General features: G+C 41.0%; 3 protein-coding genes across 3 annotated transcripts; 2 read left to right on the top strand and 1 right to left on the bottom strand.

Moving 5' to 3' along the window:
• Positions 1 to 1,807: 1,807 nt before the first annotated feature.
• Positions 1,808 to 5,772, top strand: LOC306780022 (extracellular calcium-sensing receptor-like; the record flags this gene model as incomplete). Its single annotated transcript, XM_079272187.1, has 11 exons — positions 1,808 to 1,956; positions 2,230 to 2,456; positions 2,605 to 2,696; positions 2,929 to 3,108; positions 3,199 to 3,387; positions 3,481 to 3,984; positions 4,129 to 4,338; positions 4,435 to 4,558; positions 4,641 to 4,834; positions 4,970 to 5,251; positions 5,350 to 5,772. The coding sequence occupies exons 2-11, from the start codon at positions 2,264 to 2,266 to the stop codon at positions 5,770 to 5,772; spliced, it is 2,391 nt and encodes a 796-aa protein (XP_079128313.1). The 5' UTR covers positions 1,808 to 1,956; positions 2,230 to 2,263.
• A 1,811-nt stretch (positions 5,773 to 7,583) lies between these two features.
• On the top strand, positions 7,584 to 9,197 carry LOC306779652 (vomeronasal type-2 receptor 26-like; the record flags this gene model as incomplete). Its single annotated transcript, XM_079271628.1, has 5 exons — positions 7,584 to 7,706; positions 7,802 to 7,925; positions 7,998 to 8,191; positions 8,414 to 8,695; positions 8,790 to 9,197. 5 exons carry the CDS (start codon positions 7,584 to 7,586, stop codon positions 9,195 to 9,197), a joined length of 1,131 nt encoding a protein of 376 aa, XP_079127754.1.
• A 1,231-nt stretch (positions 9,198 to 10,428) lies between these two features.
• LOC306780021 (extracellular calcium-sensing receptor-like) lies at positions 10,429 to 14,483 on the bottom strand (the record flags this gene model as incomplete). The annotated part of the gene is made up of 9 exons (XM_079272186.1): positions 14,341 to 14,483; positions 13,952 to 14,246; positions 13,714 to 13,800; positions 13,170 to 13,439; positions 12,639 to 12,845; positions 12,270 to 12,545; positions 11,645 to 11,869; positions 11,418 to 11,541; positions 10,429 to 11,339 (listed from the first exon to the last, which is right to left on the bottom strand). The coding sequence occupies exons 1-9, from the start codon at positions 14,448 to 14,450 to the stop codon at positions 10,429 to 10,431; spliced, it is 2,505 nt and encodes an 834-aa protein (XP_079128312.1). The 5' UTR covers positions 14,451 to 14,483.

Raw genomic sequence — 14,483 nt, 5'->3', positions numbered from 1 at the left:
AGTGTGTTAGCTATGATCTGCAACATCATGAAAACAACAAACATGCACACAGCCTCTTTCATTCCCCCTGAGCCTCCTCTCTGTCAGTGTGTAATGGGATATAATTGTTTGTAAAATTAACAATGATGGAGGTGAGCGATTGCACACCTGCGACTCATCCTCACTAAACCCTCTTGAATTAATTGTGATGTAACTTAGTCCTCTGAGACTTGATGACCTTTTGCTCTCCTGAATGAGGGCTGTCTCAGGCTTAACGAGCATGAGCAAAGTCAGCCTTGCTTCCCCAACCCATTTTTATTATGTAAACTCACAGCATGCAAACCATTGTTTTTAATTCTATGTTTTTTTTTCTGTTGAGTCCTTTATTGCCATCATTTTAATGTCATACCTTCATGAATGTGTGTGGGATTGGTTAACTTTTAGTTGCAAAGACCATTGTCACAAATAATTTATTACATAACACACGAAGACGCCTCCTAGACGCAGAAAAATGTAATAATTGCTGCGAGCCGCACTTTGCCACTGCCTGGTGTGTTTTCAGCGTCAACCATCCAAAGCCTGTAGCTGGCAGGTTTAAGACAACTAGCATGAGTGCATGGTTGTGAGACGATTGGCTGTGAACCACTGCCACTGGTGTTCCCCTCCAAGTCTATGTTGCAGTGGCTGATGGATGCCAAGCTCACTAGAATATAATGTGGCAATCCTACAGGGATTCTCCTATGGCCTTGTATCAGTGACTTCTAAAAAAAGAGTTGGGGTAGGAGGGCTCAGACCTAGTTTTTCAGATGTAGGTTTCCTTGTTTATTAGCTGGAACAGCATATGGTGGTGATGACTGGCAAGGCCGTGGTCTCCTCCTAGATGGGGAGGTTTTACATCAAAGACAGGTCGCCAGGCTGTCATTGGGCTGACACCATAGTCCTCATTTAATCTGAGTTGCATGTCTTTGGACTGTGAGGAAACTGGAGAACCTGCAGAAAACTCACGCTGACACAAGCAGAATATGCAAACTCCACACAGAAGTGTCTGCCCTTCATTGTATCCCCATGAAAACAGCCCACAGTGAGGTCTCAGAGACTTTCTGCTGTTGATTTGATATCTCTAAACTTATTTGGATTTGGATCCACCACATATTAACTTTCGTTTACAATATGAATGATCTAGTCTTTTAAAAAACCTTTTCCAAAAGTACTTCGTAATGAACCTTTACTGAAAGAACCCCCAATGTGGTTAGGCAGGGCTCTGGTGTGAGAGGTGTGGCCGTGTATTTCAGTCACTGTGGATTAATTTATCAACTAAATGTTAAAGATGAAAATGCAACTCTATTGGGATATCCATGGCCACTGCCCTCCAGGTAAATACCCTTTGCTACTGCCCTCCAGGTCGTTCCGCCTGGGCTTTACAACTGTTATAAATACACAGAACAACATCTATGTTGTGCAGAGTAGGAAGGGGGGGGGTCCATGTCATACCTTGTCAGTTGTCAGTTGTATCTGTTTGTAATTTAATTGTATTTAGATTTTCAGGTGGATGTCTTATGGATGCCGTAAGGGGGATTTAATCAAATTCCACTTTTTAATTGCAGGAACTGTTGACGGTTTATTACACCTCTTATTTACCTATGCTTTGCCAATGAGAGGCTACAGTATCTAACTGAGTACATTGTACATATTTAAAGTGCCCAGAACGGCTCCGTCCATGTCTTGGTTATCCTGGTTCTTCGCTCTGAGGCTGTGCTCATCCCTGCTCCTGGTGGGGCTTGTGTGCAGACAGCTGGGGCTCAGGGTGGGGTTGCAGGTGGTTCAGACAGCGACTTGTTCCCGGTTGGGTGCACTGAGCGATCAGGGTCTGTTCCAGGAGGGAGATGTAGTGATTGGTGGGCTCTTTAGTCTTTATTACAAGCCTCCAGCTGTAGACAGCGACTTCACTCAGCTGCCATACTACAAACCGTGCACTGGGTAAAACTCTGAACTGTATTATTTACTGTGAAAACTATCCATGTTTGACAAACACAAGAAGCATTATTGGCTGTGTCTTTTCTATTCCATTGGCAGTTAACTATTGGTGGTTTCTTTACATTCACATGTTCATTTTCTTGTTAAAGCATGTTGTTAGAATAGTATACAATGATGGCTGATTACATATAATATTTACAAATCATTACAGATTTTCACAGTCACTTCAGCATTTTGACTGATATTTCTCTAATTTCTTCTCTTCTGTGGTCTCAGTTTGCAAAATCTTCCATTACAGTACATATATGCTATGGTGTTTGCCGTGGAGGAAATCAATCATAGTACAACCTTGCTGCCAGGTGTGAAGCTTGGCTACCATATTCGTGATAGCTGTGGCCTACCCCTTTGGGCTATGCAGGCAGCTCTGTCGCTGGTTGGGGGAGACAGTGCCAGTTGTAATTCAACAGACTATTCTGCTGGAGAAGGAATCAGAGAAAGGAGAGGTAAATCAAGCTTGCCATGGAACTGATGTACATCCTTCTACATCAAGCGAATAAAATGATGAAAGCATAAACACCACAATTCTGTGTCTGAAACAGAACCAGAGCTTAACAAATTACTTTATTTCATTGTATCTTATAATTTCATCAGGTGATCAGAATGTTCCTTTGATCATCGGTGGTTCCTCATCTAAAACAGCCCAGATACTCTCCAGAATCCTGGGGCCCCTTGCTGTACCTTTAGTGAGTCCTCAACAAGTTAAATTTAGCTTTTTTTATTGATTTGATTTATTATATTGATTTGTAGTGCGTAAAATGTTTTCTCAGCTTAATTTTGCTATCCTCACAGAAAAAAGGAACCTATTTACTGTGAACTGCAGTAAGCACAGACTTTATGTGAATGCAATTTCAGAATTGCTATGTGATTTAAGAATATCTATGTATGTATGTATGTGTTTTTTGTCCTTTACTGTAGATGAGCTACACGGCTAGCTGCCCCTGTCTGAGTGACAGGCTCCAGTTTCCTAACTTCTTCAGGACCATGCCCAGTGATATTTACCAAGCCCGGGCTATTGCCCAGCTTTCTATACGCTTCAATTGGACCTGGATCGGAGCAGTTGTAGCAAACAACGATTATGGCCTTGTGGCAATAAAGGTGTTTCCATTTGGCATCTATACAAGAGATCTACACAACACATGAATGCTTTTTATTAATCTAATCTTTTTGCGTCTTTCAATATGTCAGGTCTTTCAGGAGGAGACTCGGGAGGCAGGGGTGTGTCTGGCATTTGTAGAGACTCTCCAAAGGGAAAACATTGTGAGTGATGCCAGACGAGCAGCCCTCACAATTCAGGCCTCGACTGCAAAAGTGATTCTGATCTTTACCTGGTACACAGATGTGAGAGAACTGTTTCTGCAACTAGCCAAGATAAATGTGAGCAAATGAAATAAACCTGAATTCAACTGATGTCTTCTGAGAAACATAATAGCTTTTTTTAAATATCTTTGATTGTGTTGCTATCTCTAGGTGACTGACAGACAGTTTCTTGCAAGTGAGGCTTGGAGCACAAGTGGTGATCTTCTCCAAAATCCTGTCACTTCTAAAGTGGCAAGTGGTGTTCTTGGTGTGGCCATTCGAAGTTCAGCTATACCTGGATTTAAAAATTATATCAGAAGTTTGAAGCCATCTGTTCGTCCTGACAATAAGTTCTTCAAAGAATTTTGGGAAAAGATGTTTGGTTGTAGCCTTGGGGCCACACCACTCTCTACATATGCATCTTCACCGCCGCCTCAAGAAGACCGGTTGCTTCAAAAGGAGTCTCTGCCACCCTGCAGTGGGACAGAGTCACTGGAGAGAGTGCAAAATCAATTCACTGATATCTCCCAGCTAAGAGTGACATATAACGTCTACCTTGCTGTTTATGCTGCAGCTCATGCTCTTCACAGCCTTCTCTCCTGCCTTGATAGAGACAGCTCATCCGGAAACAACAGCTTCAGCTGTTTCTCCCCAAAACACATCAAACCCATAGAGGTAAACACTAATATGTCTATTTCAACGTCACATATTGTAATGGGGACATTAACAATACCACTGCAATTTTGTATGTGACCAATGCAGCTGCTTAATCTTCTTTTAAATAAAGAAAAATATTTCTTACAATTTTGTTACTTTCAGCTGATGCAGCACTTGAGCAACCTGAATTTCACCACGCCACAGGGGGAAATGTTTTATTTCCAAGGCGGTGACACTCCAGCAAAGTACGACCTTATCAACTGGCAAGAAACCCCTGAGGGGTCACTCAAACTTGTTTTGATCGGTCGTGTGGACGGGTTTGACCTCCACCTTAATGAATCAGCTATTCAGTGGAGCACAGGATCCAACCAGGTGGTTAAAAAAAGAACAATATTGATTCAGGCCAGTACTAAAATATGATTCACATGGCATTATGTCTTAAGAATATTGTTTTCACTTGTTGTGCAGGTGCCTGTTTCAGTGTGCACTGAGAGCTGTCCCCCAGGTACCCGAAAGGCCAACAGGAAAGGAGAACCTCTCTGCTGCTTTGACTGTATTCAATGTGCTGAAGGGGAGATTAGCAATCAAACTGGTGAGGAAATGTCTCCATAAGACACCCTCCATTTTCCTCTTTGTGTTTTACTTTCCTTAACTCCTCTCTCTTCCTCTCCCAGATTCCCTTCACTGTGAGCGTTGTCCATCTGAGTTATGGTCCAATGCTAAACAAACTGCCTGCATCACTCGTCAGCTGGACTTCCTTTCCTTCAATGAAACCTTGGGCATCACCCTGACTACAGCAGCTTTGTCTGGTGCAGCGGTGACAACAGCTGTGTTTGTAGTTTTTCTTTACTACCGTCAAACACCTATGGTCAGAATCCAGAGATTGTCAGTTTGTAATTGTGAGAATGTGTTAGGTTAGCATATTTGGAAAATATAATTGTGCATAACTGTATATTAGAATATGTTTGAAATAATCAGAATGAATCTATCTTCTTATTTAAAGGTGCGAGCCAACAATTCAGAACTGAGCTTCCTGCTTCTCCTGTCCCTGAAGTTGTGCTTCCTGTGCTCACTGGTGTTCATTGGTCGGCCATCAGTCTGGTCGTGTCGGTTCCAACAGGCAGCTTTTGGGATCAGCTTTGTACTTTGTGTTTCCTGCCTTCAAGTTAAGACGATAGTTGTTCTGGCAGCTTTCCGCTCAGCTCGGCCTGGTGCTGGAAACTTGATGAAGTGGTTTGGTCCAGGCCAACAGAGAGGAAGTGTCTGCCTCTTTTCCATTATACAGGTCAGAAGTGTGGAAAAGCTTTTTAATAACAAAATGAATACCTATTACAATATTTGTCTTACATTAACATGATATTGTACAATGTTTTTTTCATCCAGGTTTTCATCTGTATTATCTGGCTACTGTTCAGCCCCCCTGTGCCTCAAGTTGACTTGGATATCCCAGGGTTAAAGGTCACCTTGGAGTGTGCCATGGCCTCTGTGGTGGGCTTCTCTCTGGTTCTGGGTTACATTGGTCTGCTGGCCTGCACCTGTCTCCTCCTGGCCTTTCTTGCTCGGAAACTCCCTGACAACTTCAACGAGGCTAAACTGATCACCTTCAGCATGCTGATATTCTGTGCTGTTTGGATAGCTTTTGTTCCTGCTTATGTTAGCTCTCCTGGAAAATATGCTGTTGCTGTGGAGATTTTTGCAATTCTCGCCTCTAGTTATGGTTTACTGCTCTGCATCTTCGCTCCAAAGTGTTTCATTATTCTCTTGAGGCCAGAGAAAAATACTAGGAAATACCTGATGGCCAGGTAGCAGAGAAATTAACAATACACCTGAGTCCATATGTCCTGGCATTTGTTTTATGTATATAGTAGGCCTACTCAAGAAAACGCTCTTTTTTCAGATTTTCATAAAATGTGACATATCCTGAAATTATTCATTTTTGCCACTCTCTGCTGGCTACTATTAGTTATTGACCAATAATGTCTGACAGAATAGTTTGTGTTATAAATAAAAAAAAGAATAAGTAAAAAAAAAGGCCTATTTTATTGCTTTGACATTAACAACTATTAATAATGTAAGACACCTTGTACCGCTTGAGAAAAACAGCAACATTAATAAACATAAATAAAAAAGATTTCGAGGTAGTGTTAAAGTTTTTTTGCAGTTATGCAACTATTTGCATCACAGGTTGTGCCATCCACATTTATTGTGAGCAGAGAACCAAAGTGAGAAGGAGTTACATCAGATTGCACTTCACAATGATTTACTGAATTACCATTTTTGAGTAGATCAGGTGTGAATCACAGGAGAGAGTCCATGTGAAGTATTGTCGCGAGAGAAATACAATGGTGGTCACACCACGACAGATTCCAACTTTATCATTTCATCATTTCATTTTGGAGTTCTTTGGAAATTTGGAAATTTGAGAAAATACCTAAAGAGAAAGCTGGTTTTGAGGACTTCAACATTCATTAGTTAAACCATATCCTCTTCAGTCAGTCAGCAGGGGATTGGAATCAAAACATCAAACCTTATTTGCAGTAGTCTTGTTTGAAATGCACAGTAACATAAATCAAACATTTTAAAGCAGTAAACTACGGTGATGTCTCCGTTGGCATAGTAAACAAATCCAGATCTTTAGCTTTTTACCTCTTTGATCCAGATCTGAAGAATGACCAAAGGTCAAAATCCCACTAAATATTATTAATAGTTTAAATCCCATTCAGATCAATTTGTTTTTTATAGCCCACAATCACAAATTTTCCTCAGAGGGCTTTACAATCTGTACACCTACGACATCCTCTGTCCCAGGACCCTCACATCGGAACAGGAAAAACTCCCCCAAAAAAACCTTTAACGGCAAGAAAGAAAAGAAGAAACCTTAGAGAACAGAGGAGGGATCCCTCTCCCAGGATGGACAAAGTGCAATAGATGTCATGTGTACAGAATGAACAACATAACAGAGTTAGAACACATTCAATGCATACAACATAAATAACTCAAATAACGAGTAGTGAGCAGAATAAAGATTGAATAATTACGACAACTAACAGGAGCAGTGGATATAGTAGAATAAGAATGATAATAAAAGCAGGAATGTTATCGATAATAGTAACACTAATGTGACTAATAATAATAACTAGAAAAAGCATTTCCTGCTGAAAATGCGTTGGAATGCTGAAAACTGAAATGAATCGCAAAAACATTGCTGAAAATAGATATCCAATTCAAAAACAAATTGCAAAAAGCTTAATCATTCAAAAAGTTTAAAGATTACAAATATGAAAAGTCATATCACCCCTCTCCTGAAAGAGCTGAACATTTTGATATTTGAACAGTTTCTGTGGCTTAAAAAAATTCATCAGTGGTGATATTTGTAGTAGTATAAGTTGTAGTAGAAGTATTATTAGTAGAAGTATTAGTAGCATTAGAATAAGTACTAGTAGTAGTCGTAGTGATATTTGTAGTAGTAGTAGAAGTTGTAGTTGTAGTAGAAGTATTATTAGTAGTAGAAGTATTAGTAATTAGAAGAAGTAGTAGAAGACGTAGTATCAGTAGTCATAGTAATAGCTGTAGTATTGGTCGTAGTATTTAATATCACAGTAGTAGTAGTAAAGGTAATGGCAGTATTTGAAGTAGAAACCCCTGAGGGGTCACTCAAACTTGTTTTGATCGGTCGTGTGGACGGGTTTGACCTCCACCTCAATGAATCAGCTATTCAGTGGAGCACAGGATCCAACCAGGTGGTTAAAAATGAACAATATTGATTCAGGCCAGTACTAAAATATGATTCACAAGGCATTATGTCTTAAGAATATTGTTTTCATTTGTTGTGCAGGTGCCTGTTTCAGTGTGCACTGAGAGCTGTCCCCCAGGTACCCGAAAGGCAAACAAAAAAGGAGGACCTCTCTGCTGCTTTGACTGTATCCAATGTGCTGAAGGGGAGATTAGCAATCAAACTGGTGAGAAAATGTCTCCATAAGACACCCTCTTTGTGTTTTACTTTCTTTAACTCCTCTCTCTTCCTCTCCCATATTCCCTTCACTGTGAGCGTTGTCCATCTGAGTTTTGGTCCAATGCCAAACAAACTGCCTGCATCCCTCGTCAGCTGGACTTCCTTTCCTTTAATGAAACCTTGGGCATCACCCTGACTACAGTAGCTCTGTCTGGTGCAGCGGTGACAACAGCTGTGTTTGTGTTGTTTCTCTGTTTCCGTCAAACACCTGTGGTGAGATCCTTAAATAATGTAAACAATACCGTACTGCACACTTTCAACAAATTGTAATTGTGCAGGTTTAGCTGATCAATCTGTTTCATTTAATATCCCACCATGCCATTTTTTCTACAAGGTAAGTTGGAGAACAAAACATTAGGTTCACCTTAAACATGTCCTGTTTGGCTTATGGTTAATGTGCTTGACTTTTTTTTAAATATTACTTTTCAATTGTAGGTGCGAGCCAACAATTCAGAACTGAGCTTCCTGCTTCTCCTGTCCCTGAAGTTGTGCTTCCTGTGCTCACTGGTGTTCATTGGTCGTCCATCAGTCTGGTCTTGTCGGTTCCAACAGGCAGCTTTTGGGATCAGCTTTGTACTTTGTGTTTCCTGCCTTCAAGTAAAGACTATAGTTGTTCTGGCAGCTTTCCGCTCAGCTCGGCCTGGTGCTGAAGCCTTGATTAGGTGGTTTGGTCGAGGCCAACAGAGAGGAAGCGTCTGTCTTCTTACTTGTGTACAGGTACTAAACATTTTTTAATTTTAATTTGTTTTAATATGTACATAAACTTATACAATATTTTACATAAATTTGATTACATTTTATTTTAATACAGATTACCATCTGTGTGACATGGCTGTCCCTCAGCCCCCCTGTGCCTCAACGTGATCTGGGTTTCACCTTGGAGTGTGCCATGGCCTCTGTGGTGGGCTTCTCACTGGTTCTGGGTTACATTGGTCTGCTGGCCTGCACCTGTCTCCTCCTGGCCTTTCTTGCTCGGAAACTCCCTGACAAATTCAACGAGGCCAAACTGATCACCTTCAGCATGCTGATATTCTGTGCTGTCTGGGTGGCCTTTGTCCCTGCCTATATTACCTCTCCTGGGAAATACACTGTTGCTGTGGAGATTTTTGCAATCCTGGCCTCTAGCTATGGTTTACTGCTCTGCATTTTTACCCCCAAATGTTTCATCATTCTCTTGAGGCCTGAGAAAAACACAAAAAAACACCTGATTGCCCGATGACAGGGATAAATTAACAGTGCACACGTATGGGTAAATCAAATATGACCAATATTCCCCATACAGCTATTCTTCAGCTCCTCTTAGTTTTAGTTTTTTAAATTTCTATGCATTTATCATATTCCTTAAGTGTAATGTCATGAAACTATAAAAAATGTTGATTGATTTTCCAAAAATAAGAAATATTGTATGTTATGTAGTATGTTATAATAACTATTGTTGCGTTAGTGTTTCGCATATCTCTAAATGTCATTGCCTAATGCCATATCTATAATTACTGAAGATAATAAACCTTTGACATTATTTAAAAAAAATTCATGTTAAATTGTCTTTATTATAGTCTCTGTTAAAAGATCAATCACAGAGTGAAAGCAGGCACATGTCGTCTTATGTTAAATATTTCTCGTACTGGGTTCTGATTTTACAGACTGTACTATGGACGTACATTCAAGGTTTCTATACTCGATACCTGCATACATTGTTGTGAAGTGCTTGTGATCAATATCAGGAAGACAAATAACTACAGTGGTAATGGGAGCTCAGTGGACTGCAATAGCCTAGAACAGGGGTCTTCAACGTTTTTCAGGCCAAGGACCCCCAAACTGATAGAGAGATGGAGCAGGGACCCCCGACTATATATATTGTATTAAATTGTGTTTTGTATAAAACTGGGCCGAGTGCCATGCACATACCTTGTTATTATGCATTCAATACTAAGCTATTAAATAATACACAGGTTGATATATTCATGTTTTTATTTTAAACATGTGCAAGGTAGGGTGGCCGTGACACTGCTATTTAGAAACATACCTTGTCAGCTGATACCAATGCCAATATCAACATTGTCTGTCAATTGCATGATAATCATGCATACAAGCTATTCAAATTGAAGTTTTTATTTTAAACATAGATGTGGAAACGTAAAATGAGTGATGGCCTGTTAGTGCCACTGCCATGCATAAACATATCTGTTATCTTGCATACAATACCGTTGGGGTCTGACCATATGGCTTCAACATGTGGTGTGAACAAAGATAATCAGGCCTTCCCTTTTGCAAGCAAAGGTTTGATCCTGATTGTGGTTTGATGAGATCAAACCTCCTCTGAAGGAATTTCACATTAGGGTGTGAATTCCCTGAATTCACACCGAAAGGTTTATTATCTTCAGTAATTATAGATATATATTGTATAAAGAAAATGCATCAATTATGCCTTGGTAATCTAAGTGCATGTTTTATGACTGGATGACCCGACCCATGATTGCTTTCTTTGTGTTCCTCTCTGGTCGCAACAGGATTATATAACATTTGGGTCCAAATAGTGCTAATAAGATACCAAAACTAGATGCCAGGATGGCAAAAACCTCCACAGCATCTGCATATTTGCCTGGAGAGTTGACATAAGCAGGGACAAAGGCCACCCACACAGCACAGAAGATCAGCATGCTGAAAGTGATGAGCTTGGCCTCATTGAAGTTGTCTGGAAGATTCCTTGCCAGAAATGCTAACAGGAAGCTGAGGACAGCCAGTAAGCCAATATAGCCCAGTAAAACAGCAAAACCAATGGTGGACCCAACTACACACTCATACGATATCTTGTCGTTGTGGTATTGAGTGTTTTTATGGGGAGCTGGTGAGGCACAGACAATCCAAGCAGTGCAGATTGCTGCCTGAATAGAAGTAAGAACCATAACTGTCCCTCGCTGCTGCACAGCACCAAACCACTTTAGACTGGCACCACCTCCTGGCTTGGAGGCCTTGAACACAGCCAGAACCACCATGGTTTTTACCAGAATACATGAGACACAAAGCACAAAGCTGATCCCAAATGCTGCATGTCTCAGTTGGCATGTCCACAGCCTGGGCCGGCCGATAAACAGCAGTGAACACAGGAAACATAATTTAAGTGACACCAAGAGCAAGAAACTTAGTTCTGAATTGTTGGCGCGTACCATGGGTGTACTGCGATGATAGGTGAAGATTCCCAGGACAACAGCACAGATAAATGTTCCCAACAATGAGGTCATTGTCAGACAGACACCCAGAGGCTCATGGTAGGAGAGAAACTCTGTTTTCTTAGGAACACAGTGGTCACGCTGGGCATTGGACCAGAAGTCCTCCGGACAACTGGTGCACTCCATGGAGTCTAAGAAGACAGGGAAAGTGTTGAGATACATGCTTAAATTATATCTCCAAACTGCTCTGTTTAAAACTGAATACCAACGAGTCTTATTGCTGATCTTTCCCTCAGAACAAGAGATGCAGTCAAAACAGCACTCAGATTCCCCCTTCTTTCTGGCCATCCGGGTACCTGGAGGACAGCTCTCACTGCACACTGACTTGGGTGCCTGTATGTAGAAAAATAAATATCTGTTACCCTACACTACTCTACACTGCTATAATGAGTCATCCATGGGATTCAAAATAGTTGTCTGAATAATCAGGAAAAACCTTTTTGGAATCAGAGTTCCAGAAGATTTTGTCTTCATAAAGTCTGAGTTCTTCACCTTTGGCTGACTCTTTAACCTCACCCACATTCTGAATTTTAGTTCTTCCGTCAGGGAGCCACAGCCAGTTCATGACATCATATATTGGTATGGCATCACCGTTCTCATCAAATGACACTTGATCACCAAATGGTGTGGTAAAGTTGACCTTTTCCAGGTAATGCACAAGCTATAATTATCAAAAAAAAGGGACAGAGGAAAATAAAAAAGGACAGATAAAAAATAACCATGGGGACACATCAGTGCTTAGTATTCAATATTTCAACTGGATACTACACTTATGAACATTTGAAGACATGCTTCCAACAATTCCAACATAGCATTTTCTTCAAAGAGAAGTCACGTCACTGATAATACCGTATACCCAGTGAAAACAGTTGTTGGCTCTGACCTGATATTGTTATCCACTGCTGTTACCCATGTAGGGAACATCCTTTCAGCTATTTGCTTTAAGATTAGGAAACACACAGCTTTGTATTTAATTCTATACCCTAAACGCTACTCCACAATAAATGCTAAAGCACAGGATTTAGTTACCTAAACAGGTTGAGTGTAAACTGATATCCCACCTGCCATGACTCCAGTCTTTGCAAAGTTCCACAGCTGTTCCCACTGAAAGGCCCTCCCCCCGGCTCGCACTGCAGCATGTCATCAAGACCATACGCCAGGGCATACACCGCCTTGTACACATTGTACTCTGGCCTGAGGTTTGAAATGTCCAAGAACTCAGTCTCCACATTCTCTAGATCTTCCTGTCCAGTGCATAGTGATCCCCCAGCTTCCACCCAACCTGCATGAGGTGGCTCAAATCGACACTGAAATGTGTATTCCCAAAACTGATTTACCTGAAATGTATTCAAAACAGAGTGTCCTAAATTATGACAATATACTGTATTAGTGTTGCAAAATACCAGATCAGATTGCAAGGTTAAACTCACCATGCTATTTCCATAGCTGTTGTTGTGTTGTAGGTCAGGTCGTATTTGTAACAGGAAGTCCCTGAAACCTGGTATGTCTCCTCGACGGATGGTAATGCCCAGAGTGCCACCTATGTACGGCATGAGTTGGGGGGTCTGAAGCACAGTAGTTCCAATCCAGGCTTCGCTGGCCATCCACTGCAGGCCTGTCACATTCTGCCTCACCACCTGTGCATTGCATTACAAATATGTAAATTCATACTGTCAGGACACGGTTGGTGTCTTGCCTTAGTCATTCAAATATGTGTTTTACACAGTAGTATGAGCAAAGTAATACATGTCATTACAATTAGAGGGCAATGTAATTTGTCTCATTTAGTGATCTCAGTATAATACCCTGCTTACAGCGCCTTGAACAATAAGACGTTATTTATTCAATTAAATCTATTTTTTACAGACAGTTTTATTGACACTTACATTTTTCGGTTTGATGAATAAAACATTAAGGTGTATAATTATATTAAGTTATGATTAAAGTATTTCAAGCCCAACCTCTTCCATGAGGTTAATCATGTGTCTCTCATGTGCAAACACAATGACCACACGAGCTGTAGATTTCCTCATCACATCCACAATTCTCCTTAGTCCTGCTGGGTCATTGCCCCAGGGCAAAACCTCAAGGTAGGCCAGACACCCTGCACCAGACTGAGCCATGTCAGATTGGAAGGAATGGGCAGCATGGAGTCCATAATCGTCATCACTGACCAGCAGACCTGTCCAAGTCCAGCCAAAGTGCCGGAGAATCTGAATCATAGCACGCACCTAAGTAAATGCAGAGTGGTGGGATTAGTGCAGAGGCTGGAATAATCTTTCAGTTGGGAAACTGATAAACAGGTTCCACAGTGGACCATGTTTAACCGTTGCCTTTCAGCATTGTTAGCTCAGACAAAACAGCTCCGTCAATGGCACAAGGAATGTGACAGGTATTACGCTAAAGGAATACATTTTTCATTGCAGCAGAGGGATATTCTTTCTGAGGAATGTTTAGGTGCAACAGCTTTTTATCTGCTTTTTTATTTTACTGATAGACGTTCACCTGGAAAGCGTCACTTGGGATCGTCCTAAAGAAGGATGGAAACTTTTGCCGGTCACTCAGGCACGAACATGTGGCAAAGTAACTCACCTGTTAAAAAAAACAGACTATACAGCCTAAAAACATTCAAAGCCTTTACCAGCCCTTTAAACATTTCTGGTGGATTAGTCCATGTTTACAATTTACATTACATTTGAAACCAAATCAAAATAATTCGAAAGATTTACGGCAGAAAACTTACCATAGGTACTCTGTACAAACCTAGGACAGTGGAGATGGCAATAGAACGTGTAGAGGAAGAATCACCCACAATTCCTAGGACCGGAGGGGTTCCTACACAGGTATCGTCTAATATAAACTGCTCCTCTCGACCACTGGCTAATGACAACGCTGCACGGAATCCAATTACAAGTGTGCCACAGTTGTCATAAAGACTGTATCCCACAGTAACATTAGGTAGAAGATGGGAGTTTTTGTTGATCTCATCAATGGCGAAGGCCATGGTCATGGCATATCTGAACCCTACAGTGGCAAAGCTAATACATAAAATGTCACAGTTAACTACTAAAAAGCAATTCATTATTTATAATTACCCACGCATGTTGTCTGCTATATGAGTATGAAACATACCGTTGGCAGGTGGGCTGATTTGGTTCTGAGGTGAACGACAGCTCAGGGAAGACAGAGGTGTAGTGGATGTTAAACAGCCCACCCAAAACCACATCACCAGGCTTGTGCATCCCATTAAGATAAAATTGTCTCCTTAATTTACA

This window comes from Melanostigma gelatinosum (assembly GCF_949748355.1).
Source record: "Melanostigma gelatinosum genome assembly, chromosome: 7".
Lineage (NCBI taxonomy): Eukaryota > Metazoa > Chordata > Actinopteri > Perciformes > Zoarcidae > Melanostigma > Melanostigma gelatinosum.
Note: the sequence above shows the minus strand (reverse complement) of the source record. Positions and strands in the feature narration are given on the sequence as shown.